At 37.0% G+C, this 24993-nt stretch overlaps 1 protein-coding gene across 5 annotated transcripts in view; it reads right to left on the reverse strand.

Annotated features, from left to right (window-relative positions):
• Positions 1-24993, reverse strand: part of ARID1B (AT-rich interaction domain 1B) — a 409096-nt gene that overhangs the window by 279795 nt on the left and 104308 nt on the right. For all 5 annotated transcript variants that reach the window (XM_065931065.1, XM_065931063.1, XM_065931067.1 and 2 more), the window contains exon 3: positions 7882-8031. In XM_065931065.1, coding sequence (XP_065787137.1) covers positions 7882-8031 — 150 coding nt within the window. The remainder of the gene's footprint in view (positions 1-7881; positions 8032-24993) is intronic.

Below are 24993 nucleotides of genomic sequence, written 5' to 3' on the forward strand. Positions count from 1 at the left end.
ACTTCAATGGCCAAGTTATTAATTCTGAAGTATGTTACCCTCATGCCCAACACTATCACCTTTTTCCAACACGATGCCCATTTGCCAAACACTTTGTTTACTGCATCACCTTTTGAAAAATTCTGTCCACAAAAATGTCCAAAGTGGTATTTTATAAAACATAAACACTTGTTTCTACCTATACACATACAGACTTCAGACTTCCACTTAACTATTTATTGAACGATCCACTATTACAAGAGAATTGCTGAGCTAGAACTATTTTGTTTTAAAAAGTTATTGAACAGTAACTTTTTATTTCATTCTTAATCACTGAGAAAAAACAATGAAAGGCACCAGTTCCAAGCATAATTAATATGTTCCTTCTAAATGACCTTGATACTGAAACCAATCTCAGAGTCTTGTTCAGTATCACTTCAGGGTCGGGCATTATCTCTGTTCTCACTAACAAAGAATTAGTCCTACCCTAAAATCATTTCTTCTCTCACCAGTAAACTCTTACTCATTCTTCCAGACCTCTGAGAAACGCAGTATCACGTCATACCTTGAAATCACACCTCTCCCACTGTGCTATCATCTGCCTGTGTTGACCTTTCATTCAACTGGGAGTTCATTCCTTCACTTCAAACACAATGTCTTATTAATCATTGGATTCCCAGCATACGGAACATTCCCAAGCAAAAAGGGATTCAATATATAGTTTATGTTTTCCTTTTTCTGTCTTCTGCAACTTTTCCAATAAGCCTGAGGTTTAAAAAAATATTAAAAAAATAAAAGCTGCACCTTGAGAAGTACACATTTATAGTAACCAGTATTTCTCTCAAGAATCTGAGATAATTCTATCAGTTGGGAAAAACTATACCTAAAAAGGTAAAGTTTGAAATTATCTCACTGCTTTAACCTAGTCTTTTTTTTTTTTAAAGATCCTGACGCATCCACTTTAAGTAAACTGAAACTTAATCTGAATGAAGTTACCTCCTACAAACCTTCTCTAAGGAAAGAAAGATTTTTTTCTAGCTATGGAAACAACAGTGTAGTTTAAAGCCATGAATACAGTGTTCTGCAAGACTGCCAACTGTCACGGTCCTGGAGGCTGAGCCGAGTCAGCACAAGACTAGTGTCAGAGGAAAGGGTACTGACAGACAGTCTAGCTTTCAGACCAGGTGACTCCCTTCACATTACAGATCCTGCAACAAGGCCTTCAACACCTAGCAGCTGCTTCCATTAAGAGCAGTGGGTAGCAGGTCTGGGAGAAACTTGTGACACAATGAAAACATGACCTCTTCTTCAGCATCTCACAAGAATAAATCTAAAGTAGAACTTGAGTTAGAGGTAGAAGGGAAAAGATGATCAGTCTATAGGTACAAGGAGGAGATAGGAAGGTAATGAAAGTTTGCCAGGAGGGGACAGAGAACCAGGAAACAAACGTACACATAAACTTTGTAACTGCTGTTTAGTCCAACTTGTGTCCAGCTCTTTGCAACCCCATGAATTGTAGCCTGCCTGACTCCTCTGTTTTGGGATTTTATTATGAACCCAAAATGATAAAACAGAAACTTTAAAACAACAACAAAAAAAGTTAAAATTTATGGCACCAAAATTTTCTCTACTATACCAAATTATTAAATCTTGGGTAAAGCAGTTTGAGGAAGTAAGCTAGGATACAAAAATGCTTCCAAATGCATGAAACTTCTTCAAATAGCTATTCTTTTTTTAATGACTCAAAAATTAACGCCATTTGAAAGAAGAAATATCATCACGTTGGGTAAATAAAATGTTTGATGGTGAATGGAGAGTGCATTTATTAGTTAATCTCTTGGTCAACAACAGGAAGAATAAACCAGGCCTATTCTTACTTATTGATTTTTACTGTGGTGTGTATTTTATTTGCAAACTTAGAGGCCTCCACACTTTGGGGTAACATTTTTTCTGTTCAACATCTCTGCTGAGCATGTTATTTTAAAGGTTCAATATTTTAATTTTACATAATCACCATTGTATGGTAATAAATCCCATCAATTGAAACTCTGTTCACAATTTTGAGTTGTTTGTGCAATATAACTGTATCACTGTCACTTGTATCTGTGAAGTTCATGGTTATTATATAAATGCAAGCTTCTCACTATTTTACAAGTCTTCTAATGTAGACACATCTGAGCATTTACTTAGGAAAAACAGTATTTTATTACAAATTTTCTGTCCTTTCTATTACATGAATGGCATTATACTGATGTCTACTGAAATTTTGTATATAGGAAACTAATATTATGTATAAATTTTATTTCAGAAAAAAATGAGGGAGCCCAAGTTATCTGTAGTGATAAAATTTCAAGGGGGGCAGTTAGATGTCACAAGGATAAGGAAATGCAATGAAATTTAAAGGTATAAGGTAAGAATGTTAGATTGTCTCATGATGTATAAGAGAGACTGATTCAACAGATTATTGCACCACATCTCTCTTCATTTCCAAAGTCCCAGCATTCATTTAGATCTAAAACAACACAAAAAGTTATTTGTCTAAGCCTAGAACCCAACTCCATTCTGCATATAAGAACAAAGTATTGTTAAAACAACTTTACATTGAATTTTCCAGGAATAAAACTACCCTCATGTACATCGAGGGAAGATTATATTTTATTTCAGTTGGACTTTGACCAAGAGCTGCTCTCCATCTTAGAAGACGGTATCTCCATTGACAACCCTAGCTTGACATCTAGGAGGCCGATACCACACTCCTCTATCATGGTGTAGCTGTCAGGCTCACACTGATACCACGTATACATGCAAACATTAAGTTCACAAGCCTTCAGCGTAGTCACACACAAGCATCTAGTTAAATAAATAATATTTTATTATATACTATGTATTTATTTAAATATATAGTATTTTATTACATACTACTTTCACTTTTCCATACACAGTTAGTGCATTTTTCTGCCTTGTTTAAAATTCTGTGTAACACAGTAACAGAGTATCTATGAATTTTTTGTAAGCAATGTATTCTTTATTTTTTATAACAGTTATATTTTTTTATAACATATTCTTTATATTTCGAAAGAAAAAGGAAGCAGTAGAAACATTTCATTTTGGTGAAGGACAGGGAAGTCTGGCGTGCTGCAGTCCAAGGGGTCACAAAGAGTCAGACACAACTGAGCAACAACATCAAATTAATATGCTCTAAATTACCTATTAAATTGCATATTTATATAGTTTTAAATTGTATAAAAGACATCAAATAAACAACTAGAAAACAGAAAAGAGTACCAGTTCTAGTAGTGTGGCAGACTGGATACTGTAAATGTCTGTAATTGAAATACTGAAAATACTGGGAAACATGCCTTCTTAAATGGATCACAAACCAGGAATGAATGTGAGTGAAACCAAGAACACATAAAGTAAACCAAGAACATGGAAAGTAAGGGAGCAAAGGAAGCTGAATTCTGTTACAGATTTTAACTTTCCATCTGATGACTATACAGGGAACAGAAGAAAGGAGGAATCTAGGGCCACCAAAAAGGAGCAAAATATGGGACGATACCTCTCAAATAAACACGGGACTAAAAAGGGCTATATCCATCATGTAAGAGCATTCACTAAAGAGAAAAGAAAAATACCTGTCTTGAACTTGATACTGAGAGGTAGGGAGAATTTTTAAATGACTCCTTTGAGAATTAGCAACCACAGGCTAACCATGACCAGGGTTTCTGGTCAAAATTAACACTTAATGGTGCGCTCTATAAAACCTCAAGAAGAGAATTCCATTTAAAGTGGCCCCAGAGGCCATACCAGCTGAACCCACCAGTCAATCTTAACACCACTTGCTGTAGGACAGCAAGATTTCAGGGTGTGGTCTGATGTAACACTCAGAGCATCACCTATGAAGTATTCAACCCATACCGGCCAGTACCGATTGTTAACACGCCACCCCAAACTTAGTGGCCTAAAGACAGCAGCATGTATTAGTCTCACAGATTCTGTGGGTGAGTAATCTGGACAGAGTTCAAAAGAGGTCTATTTTCATCATAATGGCTCTACCCCTCAGCTGGAAGACAGCTGATGGTCACCAGACAGCCTGGGGCTGGAACCACTGGAGGCTCTTTCTCTCAAAGGGAGGGTCATGGACCCCTCCACTAAACAAAAGCAGGACCTAAATGCTGAGGACATGATTTACAATAATCACAAATAAAAACGTTTAACTTCAAGTCTGTGGCTCTAACTTGCGATCTACAGAAAATAGAAGGGTTGGATGAACAAATTAAGCCACATCAAGGGAAAACATCCAGACAAAGCCATTTCATAGGAAAACCGACTCAAGGATGAATGGGAGTAGGGTAAGACAGAACTGATCCAGATAAAATGATGTAAGGATCAAATCAATGTATTAACAGTTGTTTGAATCTGGCTTGAGATGAATGAACTTTAAAGGCATTCTGATGACAATTGGGGATACCTGAATATGGCTAGGCTAGTACATGCAGGAACTTGCTGGCATGTGAGTGTTCATTCTATCTTCTGTTTATCAGTCTACTAAGATCTCTTTATATAATAAAACTTTAGGAAATAAAATACGATACATGATTCCTAATGACAATGTCCACAAGCAACGGGCAAAAGCATTCACCAATCCTTCTGAGGGAATAAAACAGGAACCCAGGTCTCAATAAAACAGTCTTTAAAAAATGAACGAAGGGAAGCAAGAAAACTCTTAGAACTAAAAGAGAATAAAAACAACGCATATCAAAATTTGAGAGACTTAACCAAAGAAATACTTAAGAGGAAAATTTTTAGTCTTCTGTTTGACTTCATCAGACAAAAAGTAAGAGAGAGTCAAAGTAAAGCACAGAATTTAACTAAACTCATAAAAAAGAGACTATGTAAAAATCCAGAAAATTCTTAAAATCATGCTGCTGGGACATGTGTAGCTACTCTCATACATCAATGGTTGGAGTACAAATTGGTACAACCCTTGAGAGGAACAATCCAGCAAAATTACAACCGCATGTACCCACTGACACAGCCAGGAATTTATCTGACAGATACACTTGAACATTTATGAACTGACACAAACACACAGCATCATGGCAGAGTTGTCTGAACTGAAAGTAACTAAAAATAACCTAAATGCCCACTGAAAGAGAACCGGTTAAATATATTATGAAATGTCCATAAAATAAAGCTATAAAAAGGAATGAAGGATGACTTTACTGCTCCTTTGTAAAGATCATAGAAAATATATTTAAGTGGGTGGGGAAGGGGAGTGATAAAGAACAGAAGAATGTTTATAGTATATTATGGTATACCAACATTTGTGTGAAAATAGAGCTAACAATTAAGATATGGTATTTTGCTTCTTGGTAAGAAACTAAAGAAACATAATAAAGTGGTTATCTGGCAAAGACTGAGCTTGCTGGTGAGCTAGGCAAGAGGAACTGTGGTGGGAGACTCGGGTCTGTATCATTTCCTCGTACTTTTTAATTTTTTACACATGGGAATGTATTGATTATTCAAAACATTACACATTATAAAATGTTAAAGAAACAAAGGTAGGTATCTTAATGGAATTCTAAAATTAACTTTTGCATCATTCACATTAACAAAAGACACAAAGTAATACTTTCTGATGATCTCCTAGTTCAAAACTCAGCAGACTACCATTTAGAGTCTAGAAAGAAAAGGAGAGTCTACAGGAAGGAATGCTCTGTCTGCCATGAAACATCGGCTTCTTAAATCAAAACAGTTGAGTTTCTTCGTTTTTCAAATGTGAACTCAGTATGAAAAATTCTTCCTAAAAGTTAGATTTGATTTTGAAGATATTCTAGTGGTTATTTTTACTTTGTTTTGGGATAGATTTGGGGGGGGTTGTTATTCTAGTGTTGGAGGTACTAACTATATGGAAAATGCTAGATATCATCTCCGAGATAAACTTCCCCAATCTATATAAATATCTAACTCCCTAAAAGTCAAAACTGCTCCTGTATAACCAGACCCTCTGATTAGGATCCCTAAATATCTCTGATTTCTACTTCTTTGTCCCAAAAGAGTCTCCAGAAACTTGATAAATATTTAGACATTTTATAGTGAAAACAAGAAAAAAATTCCAATATACTTTAGGAAATAATTGACTTTCCTCAGAATACAAAAAAAAAAAAAAGACAGTATTTACATCGAGTCATTTTTATACAGTACTTCCTGACATATAGTTTATTGTATTCAAGTCAATAAAACAATGGTAGTATCGTTCAAAGCATAAAATAGACCTAAACTAAGCACATTTGAATAGCACTCATTAAAGTAAGATTTTACCTGCAGTATGCTTTAAATATAAAGGATATTACATATATGCTTTAAATATAAAGGATATTACATAACTAACTGCCATGTGTAACAGGTCATCAGTGATGCCTCATGAAGGAAATAAATTTTGAATTTGGTCTTGAAGGAAATGACAGGCACTCAGAATCCTTAACCAAATTGGTTTTACAATCAGATTCATTTTAGCACACTGAAGTAAAATGAGTAATGCAATATCTCTGTTGAGTCCTTCTTAAACTTTGATAACATGACAAAACATTTTGTCTACAGAGGAGTTCACTAAGGCTCTGAAATTCCATGAAAAACTCTTTAACTTTATATATTATAAACCCAGATACCAGTCTATCACTTAAAAAGAAATGGTATTATAAGGTTATTTAATTTTCCTGATTTTAATTAAAGAACGGACTAAATAACTTTGAAATAATGTACATTCCTACATCTATAAATTGCTTTAAATTTTACAAGCACATATTCAAAACACAAGATTCTATAGCATCTTCAATCTCAGCTGTTACACTGTTTTGTTTAAAGCTATAAACTCTTTCTGGAACTCTTAAATAAAAATCACATGGAAAAAGCCTACAAAGAATCCAATAAAATACTTAAGAAATTGGCTGAATTTGTTAAAATTAAGCTTCATATATTTATATATTTTGTCTAGCATCAGCAATCACTCCAAGCTGTCTAGGACTCATTTTGAAGACTGAACAGTCAATGTCGCTGTCTTCCCCTATCTTTACCACTCCCATCCACAAAAAAAATAAAAAAAGAAGAGAGGAAAATACAAAATGCAAAGTTACAATTTGATGCTTATGACTGAAAGTGCTATGAAAGTTCTATTTGAATTGAGAGTCCTGAGTTCATGATGCCTTTTAACATCTTCAGTGACAATCTCTAAAACAAGATGAAACTGAATCACTGTACCCAAAGCATATGTACTTTTTTTCAACACATCATGTAAGCTGAAATATGTAGCCCAATAACCTCAAAGAGTATTTAATGAGGTTAATTTAAACTAGAAACTGTTTAACATACTCAAAAGTGCACAATTCCCTTTAGTATTTTAATATATTGTAATTGAAGTGACTATCTGTTTATAAGCTAGTTTAGGAAGAATAATACTGCCAAAGGCAACAATGTTTTGATACAATAGCACTTACCATTAAAACAAATCAAAAGAAAGCTCAAGATAAAAACACCATGTATGTGCCAACTAGCAAGATTAAATGATCAATAAAACCATTTTCCTGAATAAGCCTCAACAAAGTGACAGAGCACTTTCCTGAAAGATCGGAATACACATGACAAAGAACATGAAATGACTGACATTTTCTGCTGTCACTAACCGGTAATGTAAGAAGCTATTAAGCTAGTCATTCTTCCCACCCTTCAATTTCAACCATCCATTCATACACAAACAGTTTAGGATATAGTTCTCCATTTTCTCAAAACTTCATTTTTTCCCACTGAGAACAGAAATTCTCTAAATGGGACAGGAAGATGTCTCAGAACCCAGGGTGGCCTTTGAACACAGGACAGAGGCCTGGGGACCAGGAATGCGCTCACCTGCTGCGGCTGGTACCTCTGCTGGGACTGGGAGGGCAGATAGGGCGCCTGCGGGGGAAGGTGCGGAGGCTGTGGCTGCTGGTTGTAGTAAGGCTGCTGGCCCTGCTGGCAGTAACCACTGACACCCTGCTGTCCGTACTGAGGTGGCATCTGTCAAGAGTCAAGATGGGCAAATGAGAGAAAGTCTAAACATGCAATTCAATAAAATCAAATATGGTTTCGATTCAGCAACGTGAAGTGGGTTCTTTGCTGAGCAACTGAATTCAATATTTTTAACTTTCTCGCCATTAGATATATTCTACTGCCTTCTCCTCACAGACTATCAATGAAGACAAAAGATAATTTAACTGTGCTTTAAAAAATACTTTATCATATATCAAATACTGATAATTTCACAAAAATCCAGAGGTGGTAAAAAGCTCCGAATACTGACATCAAAATTGCTTCTGCCAAGAAAGTCAGAGGAAGATTATACTACCTAATCCATTCTCATGCAATACTCAAATGAAAATGAACTCCAGTTCAAGATCCCTTACTAATATTTTGTAGGATGCTTGTGATTTGGGTACATGTTTGTTTCAACTAAGGTCAGAATGCTTCAATTACATTTTAGCAAATACCAGTTACATTAGCAATTCCATTTACTATTTTTGCTAAAGCAACACCGCTTTATAATAAAATGAGACCCATTTAGAAAACAATGTGTATATCAAACAACATAACTATCAATATGAGCAAGATATTCATAGTTATACAAGAATAGTATTTTCCTAGTTGATACAGAGTCAATGATGTAAAGAAAAGTGTCAAAGTGTTAGTCACTCAGTTGTATCCGACTCTGTGACCCCACGGACTACAGACTTCCAGGTTCCTCTGTCTATGGAGTTTTCCAGGGAAGAATATTGGAATGGGTTGCAATTCCATTCTCTAGGGGATCCTCCCTACCCAGGAATGGAACGATTCTTTACCATCTGAGCTACCAGGGAAGCCCTTTTCTGCAAATACCCAAGATATAGACAGAATGACCTAAAATGGGTCTTCTCCATTTCTAGTTACATGAACCTAAAAAATATTGAAATTGTTCAAAGAAAAGTTCTTCCTCATGCAATAAATACACTATTGATGATATTTTCTGATGTTCTATCAAATCAGAAATCTACTGACACATTTTTTTCCCTAACTGAGAGAAAGAATAGAAAAGAAAGAAAGAAAGAAAGAAAAAGAAAAGAAAAGAAAGAAAAGAAAAACAAGATATCAGAATGGCAAAAAGCACTCCTGGGAGGAGAATGGTGAAGTCATTGTTAATACTACAATATAGTTCATTTGAGAAATCCAAGTACTTCTTCCCCATAAGACTATATACTTCTAAGAATTAAGCATCAGTTCCAGATATACTTAAAAAACAAATTGACTACAGAATATTGAATGAGAGGGAAAAAGAGTAAGGGATATATTAAACACTTTGCCTCTAAGACCTATTAGCACAGTAATTTGTAACATGTACTATGAAGAAAAAAGAAAAAATTGCAAAATGCTAAAGTTCATACTCCTTTTGACCCGATCTAGATTATTTTCAAACTTCTAGCAATGATGACAAAACATTTGGCCACAATGACTTACAAATGCTTCTCATCACACAGATCCTAAGTTACTAGAACAGACAAGTCTGTACTGAAAACCATTCAACAGCACAGTTGAATTCTTTGCTTTTATTTATTTTACAGCTTGATGTCTCATAATGAATGTATGTCCCTGCCATAAGCCAAGCCAAAGAATTTCCATAAAATACAACTCCACATGCTAGAATACCATATACTACCACAACACATATCCTTTCGTTCAACACCCATATGTTTGATTTGATATCTAATACTATATTTCACACGAGCATCTTTGCAGTTTGATTTGAAGCAGTTAGTTTAACACTTTGCCAGTGTTAAAATTACTGTAAAGCTCAGTCAACACAGCCAGCAACTCCCCTATGAATTGCACTTTAATATGTTGACTTTCTGGTTTACAGAAACCTTTACACACAATATGGAAGTGTTGTTTCAGGGCAGGGGTGGAGGGGCCTCTATTTTCTAAGCAAGACAACGGGAGGACATATTGCAGGAGTCTCCTAACGCTAGAGCAGCCATGAGCTTACTACTTTCTTTAACTACCTATCCCAACTCTGAAAAGCATGGAAGCAAGGCAGGTGCAGGTGAAGCAGATAGAATGGGTGGGGATGTAAGCAACTCCACAATGGATCCATAGCAACCATCTGGTGACCCCAATAAACGTCAGGGGGAAAACCATCAAAAGCACCTGCTTGGGAGATTTTGCTGCTGTTTTCCTCAATTAAAAATCTACTTGTTATCCCTTTAGATACACGGTCCCATTGTGTGGTACTAACTAACTGGCATCTAACCCTCTGAGAGCCTAGGATAACTTATAACATGGTACAGATGGGCTATAAGACCTGGGGCCTAGAGCCAAGCAACTGCATGTGGCCCACTGTCCTCACATGGGAGCCACAACCAAACAGAGATAAATAAATGCTCGTCTATCTACAGAATTTCTGTATTAGAAATGTATGCAACCTAAATCCAAGTCCTCCTAATACCTTAGTTGTGTGAATATGATCAATCACATAATGATATCTGTCTTACATCTCCATTTGCAAAGTGGGGTTACCTCTTCTATTGATTCATATTAATATTATAAGCAGCAATATTATAATTCTACCTGGAATTCTACATATATTCTATTATTAGTTATTAAATTACAAGTTGTAGAGCTATCTCTAAGTACTAATTATTAACTGTTACCTTTAAAAACCAATTTCTAAATATAATACCTCAATTGTCAGGAACTAATGTCTTAACTTTTTAATGATCAATAATGTTTTTGCTTTAAATCAATTTAGATGTAGGGCTTTCAAAAATCTATTAGGTGCTTTTCTGACATTTTAAACCAAACAATCATTGTTAAGAAACATAAACTGAAGAACGGAGCCGTAAGACAAGGAATGCCCCAGAGCCAACTCCAAAAGTTGTCTAACCAAAGTTCAGAATAACTCTGGCCCCACACCACCAGCTTCTCACATGCCATCAAAGCACTCAACCACTGCTTGTAACTCTGACTTCTATCTTTAACAGACTCTGCTGAGGACAGAGAAACCTACTATACTAAACTGTCATGAAGGCCTGAAGGACCAGTCCATGAGGGAAGTACATACATTTTACTGTCTCCAGTTTTGTGAAATCAATTTTGGCTACTCTGAGTCTTTACTTATCTCTTACTTCATGAAAAAGCTGGCTTAAAGCTCAACATTCAAAAACCTAAGATCATGGTGTCCAAACCCATCACTTCATCGCAAATAGATGGGAAAAAGTGAAAGCAGTGACAGATTTTATTTTCTTGGGCTCCAAAATCACTGTGGACAGTGACTGCAGCCATGAAATTAAAACATGCTTGTTCCTTGGAAGGAAAGCTCTGACAAACCTGGACAGTATATTAAAAAGCAAGACATCACTTTGGCAACAAAGGTCTGTCTAGTCAAAGTGATGGTTTTTCCAGTAGTGATGTATGGATATGAGAGCCGAACCATAAAGAAGGTTGAGTGCCAAAGAATTGATGCTTTCAAACTGTGGTGCTGGAGAAGACTCTTGAGAGTCACCTAGACTATAAGGAGATCAAACCATTCAATCCTAAAGGAAATCAACCTTGAATATTCATTGGAAGGACTGATACTGAAGGTGAAGATCCAGTAGTTTGGCCACCTAATGTGAAGAGCCAACTCACTGGAAAACACTTGTTGCTTGGAAAAATTGATGACAGGAGGAGAAGGGGATGACAGGGGATGAGATGGTTGGATGGCATCACTGACTCAATGGCATGAGTTTGAGCAAATTCTGGGAGATGGTGAAAGATAGGGAAGCCTGGCATGCTGCAGTCAGCCCATGGGGTTGCAAAGAGTTGGATATGACTCAGCAACTTAACAACAATGAAGATTACTGAACTGTTGGATTCAAGTGAAATTTAACCAAGAGTTACTGCGTTTCAGGAACTGAGTACTGAAAATTGAGGATACAAAGCACTTCTGTCTCAGATGCCATTCCTTCCCTGACCGGCCTAAACCACCATCATTCTCATGCCATTTCTGATTCTATTTTACCACAGGGGAGATTATTAGATTTAGTCAGCTGACCTTGATGTGTTCTTGTTTCTACTGTTTGTCCTCATCACTTGACTACACACTCCTATACCCGTGGTATGCCTTCTGGAAGAGGGTCTGCCACTCAATAAATGGTTGTTGGATGAATAAATGAATGTCGTTCAATGGATTATTAAATAAAGTTAATATTATATAAAATTCTAAATTAAGGATGGAAAACATTATAAAACTGAAATCACTTGTACCATCCAAGTCTTTGATACACATATGCTCAACCTAGTCTAACAGACAAACACCCCAAACCTCAAACTGACAGCAGCGGAGTAGCCTTGACCACTACCAGCTAACTCTCTAGGGCATTACCACCCAGGAAATGTACTGGATATTTATCACTAAACTAAACCAAAAGGAAATCTCCAGAAAATGCCTAAGATGTCTATTTGTTATTTAAAGATAAGAAAAACAAAAATTTCTCTCATTTCTAAATAAAGAGGATTTTGAGGTGGAACATGAGTACCCAAGCATGCATGCTCAGTCGTGCCCAACTCTTTGCAATCCTGTGGACTGCAGTCCACCAGGCTGCTCTGTCTATGGAATTTTCCAGGCAAGAATATTGGAGTGGGTTGCCATTTCCTTTTCCAGCAATGTGTGCATACACAGTAACAAAAAAAGTTATCCTAATTTTCAAAGAAATGTGAATGCTTCCAAACAGTATTAGAGAGGGAAAGTATAGCTAAAAATCATTCATTTACTATAAAGTATTTGTTTTAGGAAACTACTCTGATAAAGGATATGATTAATAACTTTTAAGTCTCTGGATCATGTTCAATGTGCAGAATTCCAGGCTCCATTTTTCATTTTACTTTTTACCCTGAACTCTGCTCATCCTTCAAAACTGAAGAAATAATAAGGTTTATATTCTCATCCTCTTCCTTCCTAAATAAGTTTGATAAAAGGGTCTCCCCACTAAGCTTCAAGGTGCACTTCCCTAAGACCCAGTAATTCACCTTGTAAATACATCCCCATGAAACATCCCCGTGTGTCCCAATAAGGATATTACATTGGACACTATCTACAAGAGCAAGAAAGAGGACACAATCTAATTCTAGCACAGTAGGTAAATGGGAAAAATAGATTTTGCTATAGTCATACATGGAATTCTAACCATAAAGTGCACAGTTTAGAGGCATCAGGTAGGTTTATACCGTTGTATAACCATCACAACTATCCATCTCCAGAATTTCGCCATCCCAAAATGAAATTCTACTTCCATTAAACAATAACTCCACTTGGGCTTCCCTAATGGTTCAAACAGTAAAGAATCTGTCTGCAATGCAGAAGACCTGGGTTTGATCCCTGGGTCAGAAAATGCCCCAGAGGAGATAATGGCTACCCACTCCAGTAGTCTTATTTGGAGAATCCCATGAATAGAGAAGCATGGCAGGCTACAGCCCATGGGGTCACAGAGTTGGTCACCACTAAGTGATTAACACTTTCACTTCCAAGGTTCACCTATATTACACATGTATCAGAATTTCACTGTTTTTTAAGGTTAAAAAACATTCCATTTTTAAGTGCAAACAGTATTTTGTTTATCAAGTTATCTATCATGGACACTAGGGTTGTTCTACCTTTTGATGACTATGAATAATTCAGTTCAGCCGCTCAGTCGTGTCCGACTCTTTGCGACCCCATGGATTGCAGCACGCTAGGCTTCCCTGTTCATCACCAACTCCTGGAGCTTACTCAAACTCATGTCCATCAAGTCAGTGATGCCATCCAACCATCTCATCCTCTGTCATCCCCTTCTCCTCCCACCTTCAATCTTTCCCAGCATCAGGGTCTTTTCCAATGAGTCAGTTCTTCGCATCAGGTGGCCAAAGTGTTGGAGTTTCAGCTTCAGCATCAGTCCTTCCAATGAACATTCAAGACTGATTTCCTTTAGGATAGACTGGTTGGATCTCCGTGCAGTCCAAGAGATTCTCAAGAGTCTTCTCCAACACCATAGTTCAAAAGCATCAATTCTTTGGTGCTCAGCTTTCTTTACAGTCCAACTTTCACATCCATACATGACCACTGGAAAAACCATAGCTTTGACTAGACGGACCTTTGTTGGCAAAGTGATGTCTCTGCTTTTTAACATGCTGTCCGGGTTGTGAATAGTACTGCTAATAGTATTAATAGTATTGTGAATAGTACTGCTATGAAAATTGGCATGCACTTTATCTGTTCAAGCTTTTGCTTTCACTTCTTTTACCCAGCCCAGAAGTAGAATTGCTAGATTGGTAATGTAGTACTGGAAAAGACTCTTGAGAGTCTCTTGGACTTCAAGGAGATCAAACTGGTCAATCCTAAAGGAAATCAACCCTCAAATATTCATTGGAAGGACTGCTGCTGAAGCTAAAGCTCAATACTTTGGCCATCTGATATGAAAAGCCAACTCACTGCAAAGACCCTGAGGCCAGGAAATATTGAGGGCAGAAGAAAAGGGGGCAACATAGAATAAAATAGTTGGACAGGATCACCAACTCAACGGGCATGAATTTGAACAAACTTCAGGAGATGGTGAAGGACAGGGAAGTCTGGCATGCTGCAGTCCCTGGGATCCCAAAGAGTCGGACACAACTTAGCGACTAAACAGTAACAACAACAACAACAGTAGTTCTTTGTTTAATTTTTTGAGAAATTGCCGTACTGTTTCGCATAGCAGAATACCATTTTTCACCCTGCCAACAGTGCACAAGGGTTCTAATTTCTCCACATCCATGACAACACCTGCTATTTTGTTTCTGTAATAGTCATCCTAATGGGTGTGAAGTGGTATCACACTCATTACAGGTTTGCTTTTTATTTCCCTAATGATTAGTGATGCTGAGCATTCTTCTCAAGCTTATCAGTTATTTATTCTCTTGGAAAACTATATTCAAGTCTTTCACCCATTTTTTAAATTGGGTTGTTAGGTTTTTCTGTTGTTGTGTGGTAGGAGTTCTTTATATATTCTGGATATTAATCCCATAAATGATATGTGATTTCCAGATAGTCTTGCCTCTTCTGAGTGCTGCCTTTTTGTTCTCATGATAGTGTCCTTTCATGCACATAAGTTTTTAATTTTGATGTACTCCAATTTATCTTTTCTTTTGTTTCCTGTGCATTTGGTTTCATGTTCAATAAATCACTGCCAAATTTAAAGTCATAAAGCTTTCCCCGATGTTTTCTTCTAACAATTTCACAGCTTTAGCTCTTATGTTTTTAGGTCTGACCCATTTTGAGTTAATTTCTATACATAGTGTAAGGTAAGGGTCCAACTTCATTCTTTTGAAAGACCTCTTGTTCTTAACTCTAGTATGTAATTTTCATCTCTGCTTCAAATCCTTTTGTCCTAAGAAGAACTGTTTGGCTTGGTATCTATATATTCCTCTAGAACTATATTAAATGTACCCAATCAAAACACTGTATGATATATTTATATGAAATTCAAAATCAGGGAAAACTTATCTATAGTGTTAGTAGTCACAACAGTGATTGTAGGATAAGGAGACTAGCTAGAAAGAGGGATGAGCAAACTCCTGGGAGGAATAAAAATATTCTGTATCTGAATTGGTCTGGTAGGTTCAAAGATGTACATTACTTGTCAAAACCCATCAAATCATACACTTAAGATTTGAGCATTTCATTGTATGTATATCTTTAAAATATGTACATACACTTACTAACAAAGAAGGTATCCAAACTTTGTCAAACTTTTGACTTCACATTTTTTATAATGTATTTATGTCAAACCACTTCTGCTTTACTTATGCCTACATTTAAGTTTCCTATCTGATAACAAAATAGTAACTATTCTGAGATGCTTAATAGGGAGTTCTCATATTTTCAGTTTACATAATTCTAACCAACTTGATGAATATGAGTTCGAGCAAGCTCCGGGAGTTGATGACAGACAGGGAAGCCTGGCGTGCTGCAGTCCATGGGGTCAAAAAGAGTCAAACGAAACTGAGCAACTAAACTGAAAATATTACATAGCAATTAATACTGAAATAATCGCAATGAGTAAGTAAATTCAAATATTTAATAAAAAGTCACAATATATATGGGCTTCCCAGGTGGCTCAGTGATAAGAATCCTCCTGCTAATGCAGGAGATGAAGGAGATGGGAATATGATCCCTGGGTCAGGAAGATCCCCTGGAGGAGGAAATGGCAATCTGCTCCAGTATTGTTGCCAGGATAATCCCATGGACAGAGAAGCCTGGCGGGCTACAGTCCATGGGTTCACAAAGACTTGGACACGACTGAGTATGTACTGCATGCACAATGCACAATATATAGAAACAATATCTTTAACTCAGAATTCTGCTTTTGAGAAATTTACCTTAAGGGAAAAATATAAAACAAGTATGCAAAAAGATGTGCAGCAAGAAGGTCACCACAGCCCCATGACAGCACCCCCACTCAAGAGCGAAACAGCCTAAATGGTTAAATGTACATCAACAAAGGCTGGTTTAAAGGAGGAGGATAATGATATTTTATTCAGTGAAATATCACAGAACCATTAAAATGAATGAATCTAATTGTACATGATATGTATTGAATAGGAAGAAAGCATGTCCATGGGTTACTGAGGTGGGACTTAAGGGGTAGCAGGTTACAGAGCCATATACATGCACGCAAGTGTGATTCAGTCGTGTCTCATTCTGGGATCCTATGGACTGTAGCCCTCCAGGCTCCTCTGTCCATGGGTTTTTCAAGGAAGAATACTGGAGTGAGCTGCCATTTCCTATTCCATACATACATTTTTTTTAATATGAAAATCTGTATATGAGTGGTGAGTATAGCATTAATAGCCCAGAAGTATATACATCAAATGTTATGTATCATTTCTTAAGCCAACTCTGAGATTTTCATGAATCTAGAACTAAATGCAATTTCTTTTAGATTAATTATTGCTGTCTTTCTAAGAATTATCAGAAAAGTATATTATTATAACAATTTATACTTAATAGCAGATAGCCTCTTAATTTTGTTTTTGACCATAAATTTGAATTCTTCCAGGCAAATTCTACAAAAAAGGAAAGCAAAAAGCACAGAAAAAAATCATGAGCTCATAGCAGCTACATTTTAGTCAATACTGTGGCAAATTCTACTGGCTTCCGATTTCACAGAAAGTAAATGCTATTTTTCATGCAAAAAAGACAGACTGAAAAGTCCCCACAGCAAGGAATTTAGATGCTGAGTCGATGTGTGTCTGAACAAATTGCAAGAGAAAATTTTTTTATGTCAACATGTCCAGTCAAAAATAATGTGTTAGAAGGTAATAAAGTTTACAAGGTCAAAATCCTACAAATGCTCCACAATCTCTACATACAGTCCTTTAAGCTAAGTTCCCAACTGGGATTTTTAAACAATGTAGGTGCTTTTAAAATTCACTTTCTTTCTTTCTTTTTTTTTTTTATTTATTTTTATTAGTTGGGGGCTAATTACTTTACAATATTGTAGTGGTTTTTGCCATACATTGACATGAATCAGCCATGGATTTACATGTATTCCCCATCCTGAACTCCCCTCCCACCTCCCTCCCCATCCCATCCCTCTGGGTCTTCCCAGTGCACCAGCCCCGAGCACTTGTCTCACGCATCCGACCTGGACTGGCGATCTGTTTCACACTTGATAATATACATGTTTCGATGTTGTTCTCTCAGATCATCCTACCCTCACCTTCTCCCATAGAGTACAAAAGTCTGTTCTACACATCTGTGTCTCTTTTTCTGTTTTGCATATGGGGTTATCGTTACCATCTTTTTAAATTCCATATACATGCGTTAGTATACTGTATTGGTCTTTGTCTTTCTGGCTTACTTCACTCTGTATAATGGGTTCCAGTTTCATCCATCTCATTAGAACTGGTTCAAATGTATTCTTTTTAATGGCTGAGTAATATGCCACTGTGTATATGTACAATTTAGGTGCTTTTAAAATTCACTTTCTTATTATAAAAAGAAAACTAAACCTTGTCTTTAAGCTTGCTTGGTGGGGGTGGGGGGTGGGGGAACTCCACAATTCCTGAAATTACTCCTTCATGCTTAAAAACAGAGAAACAATCAACAAATGTACACAGAATATTTACTGTATGCACTGTACACTGAAGCTGTAAGTTCCTTCAAATTTCATCCAAGTTCCCTTGAGTAACACAAAAAAGACAACGTGGGGTTGGAAGAGTGGGCAGAGCAGTCCAGGGTCAAACAGTGTCTAAACTCCAGCAGAGCAGGCTTAATGACCAATCACACAAAGGAGCTGGTTACACAGCTCCCGTTGCTATGGAACCCGCTTCCATTTCGGTCCATGCCCTTGTTCCCAACAGATAACTTTCGGGCCATAAACACTGCTGTTGTTTAACAGGATGAAAAATAACCAACGTATCTGGGCTGCGTTAGCCCACTCCCTTAGTATAAAAATTTTTTTCTACTTCATAACAGAAAATAAATTTACTTTTTGGTATGTGAAACTAAATTGAAAAGTTCTCATTTGTTATCAGCAGTAACTCTTTTCTCATGATAAATTCTGTTTTCTAAAGCTTCCTTATCAGGTACACACAATATAAGATTATAAACAGTGAGAATAATATACATGTAATCTCTCTTGGATTTTCTTTATAATTAATTACCTACAAAATTTCACTGCTTATTCTAAGTCCAGCTGCTCTGTATTTAGCCAATCACAGCTTAAGTGAATACTGGGTCAGACCAACATTTTGCAGCATGAATACTCTACATGGCTATGGGAACTAGTGGTAGTGCCTTTCATGACCTCAATTTCCAGAAGTCAGAGATATGTCCTCAACAACCTTTATTTCCTCTCCATAATCACTATTCTATTATCCACAAATTTATTTATACTCTTCTTAAATTAATTTACATTTCTAGTCCAGGCTACCTCTTGAAGGTAACAAGTTCTGGAACATTATCCATTTTGTAAAGTGCTACATCCTTCAGTTTTCATAAAATGAACTCCAAGCTTCAAGCAGTGTCCGCTAATGCTAGTACCTGGAACCTGATTAACAAATGTATGGTCAGTCAATGCCAGCCAACTCCTTCAGATCTCCTTGATCAGAGATTCCTTGTCAACTGCTTTCTGCCCTCAAGTCCCTTGATTATTTTCACTGCCTCATCTAAATTGCTTTCACTGTTAGCTTTCACTGTGGAATAGCAGCTAAAATAGCATAAATGATTCCAAAGGCACAGCAAGCATGACTGTACATAAAAGTAAAATCATTTTTGTATTTACTTTTAAAAAGAAACCTCTACTACAAATTTTGTATTCTCTTCTACCTCCTAACTACAGATGTTTTCACCTTTCTTTCCAGGTCAGCCAAATCGAGGAGATTTTAAGTATTCATAAAATGCAGGCATTCACTGGCAGTAAAATGCTTCCTCTCATTTACAACCAGTGTTGAAATAAAGTCTTACTGTACACAAAATTAACACACAAGTGTATAATTGTAGTTTTATGCTCAAGTGCGTTAATTATGCACTTTAAAACATTTTCTTCCCAAGGATTCATTGAGGGCATTTGATATCACAGACTTATGAGGTCTACTGTGAGCTTCTTTGACAAAACAGAAGCATAACAAAAAAATCTGCAGCCTCAGAGAGAAAGTAGTATGCAAAGTACAAGATGATAAAACTCATTCTAAACATTTTAGCTTAAAAAAGATCATATTTCCAACACATATGAATGGGTGAGGGGTCAACCTAAGAGTAAAAGATTAATTCAGACTCCTTATTGTTGAAGCAAACAGAACCGGCATACCAAAACAAGTAGTCTCAAATCTTTTATAAATCATCATGGGGAGAAAAACTCACCGATGAGTCTATATGCCTTACTAATATAAATAGTAATATTGGCAGGAAAAAATTTTAATAGTAAACAGAGCCTTACTCATTTCTAATGCAGAAGCTTTGACATCTAGCCTATAAAGTATTTACATTTAAAACAAAATAAAAAGTAAGTATTTTCCATACCAAACACATGTCATTTTCAAATCAGAGAATCAGAACTATGGAAATTCATCAACATTGTCTGCAAAAAGCCCAAATTCTGCAGAGCTCAGTATGTACAGAAAGAAAAGAAGGGCCCTGAAAGCCATCTGTAGTAATAAATAGGTCAACTCTGCTAACAGAAGTAACATTTTCCTAGAAAACGCTACTTAAAAATAATTTTAAAGAAAAGAAGGAAGGAAAGAGGGAGGGTGAAAGAAGAGGCCTGAGCTGTCTCACAGGACCTCAGGTGTCTCCATTCAGGAAAGCACTTAACCAAGAAAACAGACATGTGATGTTGTTTATTTAGTAAAGAATACATCTCACTGAAAAGCAATCTGGAGTTTCCATCTTTCTTGTCATATTAATGCACAAACTGCAACAGGTAGTTTTGAACTGGTGAACACAATCTTTGAGTGGTTTCAATTCTTTAAAAAATATATAAAGAGTTTATAAAATCAAAAGTCAAAACAGTACAGTGGGACCTCACACACACGTTCCAACAGCAGGGTTTTCTAACAAGACTTTTAAGTGTGAGACTACAGTATGCTCATGTTTTTAAAAACCACCACTTGGTCCACACGCACACAGTAAGAATACTACTTATTCTTAAAGGTAAAAATGGAAAAACTCGGCAGTGCAACTGATGGGAACTATCTATAGCTTCTTGCCTAGCTGCCCTTCTGGCCAGAGATTTCTATTTTCATAAAGCAGAAAAGAGGAGCCAAGAGCTTTGCCACTTTCCCATATAAACCGAGCTGCCAAAATGGATGTGCCAAAGGGGAATTTCAGAGAATTTTAAAGAGATAACCTTTGCTGAGCCTGCAATGTCAACTCTGTAACCGCATGACTGGAACATGTGCAGTGAATGCTAGATTGAAAGGACTGTTCTATTGGAGATAACCATGGAGCAGGGGAAACAGAGAAAACAGGGATTTACCAGAATCAGACTAGAATTTTAAAACAGCAAATGGAGAGACAAGCAACTGGTATCTTCTGTGGACGGGAACATGATGGTGAGAGATGATTCACAGCAGGCCCTTTCTACCTTGAGGATTTTATACTACCCATTTAAATTCTGCGTGTGTGAGTGTGTGTGTGTATACGCATCTAAATTCCGTGTGTGCGTGATTTTTTTTCAAGAGTCATTGTGACTGTATTTTTCCAAGAGTCTGAGGTTCATCTCTTGAGGGTGAGGGAGTTAGTTGTTTTATATATCCTTTCTATATTTTTCCTCTCCTGCTCCCCTCCAAAAAAGAGGGAGGGAGGGAGGAAAGGAATGATTTTAGTAACTGAGTTCATAAAAATGTGAGTATAAAGCCACCAAGCCCCTCAAAAATGGACATCTAAAAAACGATATTATGTTAAAAATATGATCCTTTAAAAACATACACTGTTCTATATCTTTCAAAGGAGAAACTTGTACTCATTAACCTATCCACCCTCAAATGTAAATGATATATATGGTAAAAAATGTATGAATGGAGAAAAATAATAGTAATGGTAAGGCAAAGGGTAAGACAGACTTCTCTACATAACACAGCCAAAACCCAAACCTGGCTTCCTCTGAGACTCTGAGACTTCAGTAGACTGAAGGATCTAAGAATAGACAGTCCCAGGGGATGAGCCAGTATAGGGACCTTAACCGGCATTCTCCCCGAGTAGAGGCGCTGACACTGACTCGGAGAGGAGACAGCTGCAGGCTTTGTCTTGTGCTACCCAGATACAGAACAGGCTTCAAGTAACCATAACTAGCTGGCCACTTTTTGCCCTGACTTTCAGAATGAACTCATAACAAATAATGAGGACTGCAAATAAAGGAGTACTTTTACATTGGGAGATGTTTCTACTACTAATTCATCCTCTCTAAAAAATCAGTGATATCTTTCCCAAACCTCATGTGCAAAGGTAAGACTAAAGGAAATGTATATGTACATTAGTGGTTGAAAAACTGACTCCTTGCATTTTATTCCCTGGATCATAGTCTGAGATGGGTTGGGTGAAGGAAGAGGGCAGGTAGAAATGCTCAAAGACACAGGCAACACACACAGTCACGTATTTGGATCATTAAGCTATTGTTTTAAGCTGAAAATAAACATCCATTCCCCCATCCTCAGAAGGCTAAGCCTAATTAAACTTTATTGTAAATTACTTTATCATGCACTGTTAGAACTGGTAGGGATTTCAGAGATCACTGGTTCAACCCTCTCCTTATTAAGATCAAGAAGCTAGGGTCAAGAGTTAGGAAATCTGCACAATTTCACCCAGCTAGAGTCACAAATAAAAACTATGCTCTCCATGCACACCCCTCCCCAGCCAGGGCTCTCTCCCAGGATGCCCAGTCATTGAACGGAAAGAGTGGGGAGCAGTATGTAAGGGAAGCACGGAGGGTGCTCAGGCTGGGACAGGAAAAGCAAAGGACACTCCGCACATCCTCTCTGTTCCAGCAAAGAGAAGTGTAAGAACAGACAAGGATACTGGGGAGTCCACAGAACATCGGAGAAGCAGCTGGAGTGGGAAGGGGTTGAAAAAAGGAAGACAGGAGAGCAAGAACACAATGATTATAAATGAGAAATGTACGCAAAATGTTTTTTAAGTTTTAACTGCTAAAATCAGAAGGTATTAGGACATAAACTTCTACCAACACAGATATATACTCAAGGCAAAAGGGAGGAAGGGGGAGGCTCTTTGTGCTGAGTCATTTGACACATAAATTTAACCCATAAAATAAACTTGTGATATTGGATAATATTAATAATTTAAAGAGAAGTTTCATTATGAGGCTGAGACAGCATGAGGAAATGATGCTTTAGATAAAAATATCAAAGCCCTTCAAATATAAATATATTTCAAAGCAAATGTTTATATAAGAAGAGAAAAATCATTTAATTATTTCCCTTGAGGTCTTCAATTTTTTTTTTATTTCATCAGATGGAACACATGTGCCAAATATTCCCAAAAGACTGGTCAGGAGAAAATATAGGATGTTGACATTTTAAAACCATTAACAGAAAGACACTTGGGGGTGGAGAGAGGAAGATTTACTTAATGTAGAATTTTCAACAAATTAAATGTTTGACTTCTTTCTCTACCATCTCTTCTATTTATATTTAATGATTTATTTTAAATCATGAAAGTAGACATTCTAACCTATTCAATTCTGAAACACAACAAATAATCAAAATTATAATTATCCCCCAACAAAACTATACTTTTAACACAGATGTGTTCTCAGACTCTCCATTCCAAGCACCGTTGCAGAGCAGTCAGAAGACTTTGGGGTAACACAAAAGTTGTTCAATTATTTTGCTAAAACATGTAGGGGTACAAAATAATCATACCAAAATACAGCCCTTCAATCCAATGGCAAATAAAGATACGTGGGCTAAAACATTTCTCATTAGACAATAGGCTAATTCTCCTTTACTATTAAAAAATCAATTTATTACATTACCTTTAAATGGAAAAAGCTAGAATTCAAACAGTATACCACAGTAATTTTCACTTTAATAGATCCTTCAAATTTAAAGGATACATTATACATATTATGGGGTGGGGGATGATTTCCAGCTATTCATGTGACATACTTAAGTTTTCTTTCAAGAATGTTGTTTACAAGACCAGTGGAAGGCCATCAGAGTAGCAAGAAAACACTGCGGTCAGGAAGTCTCCCCAAAATCAAGACCAGGAATGAGGAATTAGTGAAAAATGGTCATTTTCTAACCAGAGATGTTAATCACATTCGATAACTATAACAATCACTTAAAACCTATAGCTACTTCTTACTGCCAGAGAAGAGAAGTAACAACACTAGTATCTGGTCATTTGGTGTCTCCTTAAACCTCTTTCCACTGTCCTCCACTCCCCACACTGGTGGGACTCTGATCACTCCATAGGTCCAGGACAAATGCACTATGAGGATCTGAGTGCTAAAAAAAGTCCTAACCCTCCTGAGTGAAACCTGCAGAGGAGCCTCCAGGTGGTGTCTTCACTGCAGGCTCCTTTAGGGCTTTGTGGAGACGCAGGCTGCTGCCCTGATCACACCCTGTCATGGATCCATGTGACGGGTAAGCGACCTGCCCTGAAACTGGTAAATTAGTTAACTGTGCTTTTGATTTTCCATCAAGCTGTCCCGTGAATAGGCCATATTCTAATTCTACTTTGTCTCAACTACCAAAAAAAAAACAACTTAAAAATTTCCCTTAGAAAGAAAAGGTGAGGAATCAAAGGAGCTAAAAATACTGAAGGTTATCAGACCAATGGCTTTCAAATGTTTTGATTCCAAATCAAAAGAAGAATTATGTTTTAGATCACAACCTTGAACACACATGACATCCTTACTACACTGTGATGCATTCATATTTTTTTCATATTCAAATCTCTTAAAAAAAATTTCTGGTTGCAGCTTAATATACACTGCTTTCAGAGTCACACTAATAGATCACAATGAATAGTTTTTAAAAACACTGCATTCAAGGATGATTTTTTCAGAGCAGCTCAGAGCAGCAGTGTATCAGATAGTGTATGAGAATAAATCAGTGTCCATGGATATTGGTTCTTCAAGTTCCTCTTCCCTGCCCTGCAGCTGCCATTGATAAACAATGCACTGCCAGAGAAACAGAACCACTGCTGATTTGAGCAGGCTGAACACTTCAACAGGAGATAACCAGCAAACAGAGAGAAGGCAAACTACAACAGAGCAGAGTAACAACCCACCAACAGTGTCTACTGCTCAGAGAGAAGGAGACAACAACTCCAGGAAGGAATCAGGAGTCACAGCAAGCATGGGTGAAGAAGAGACAGGACGCCTGAGCAGGTAAGTGTCCTAGCAGAGGCTCGGGAGAAAGAGAGCATGCAATGGTGAGCAAGAGGCAAACGCCAGAGATGGTACACAGCTCTCTTACAGCTGGAGGAAAGAAATG

Source organism: Muntiacus reevesi, chromosome 3 (genome assembly GCF_963930625.1).
Source record: "Muntiacus reevesi chromosome 3, mMunRee1.1, whole genome shotgun sequence".
NCBI lineage: Eukaryota > Metazoa > Chordata > Mammalia > Artiodactyla > Cervidae > Muntiacus > Muntiacus reevesi.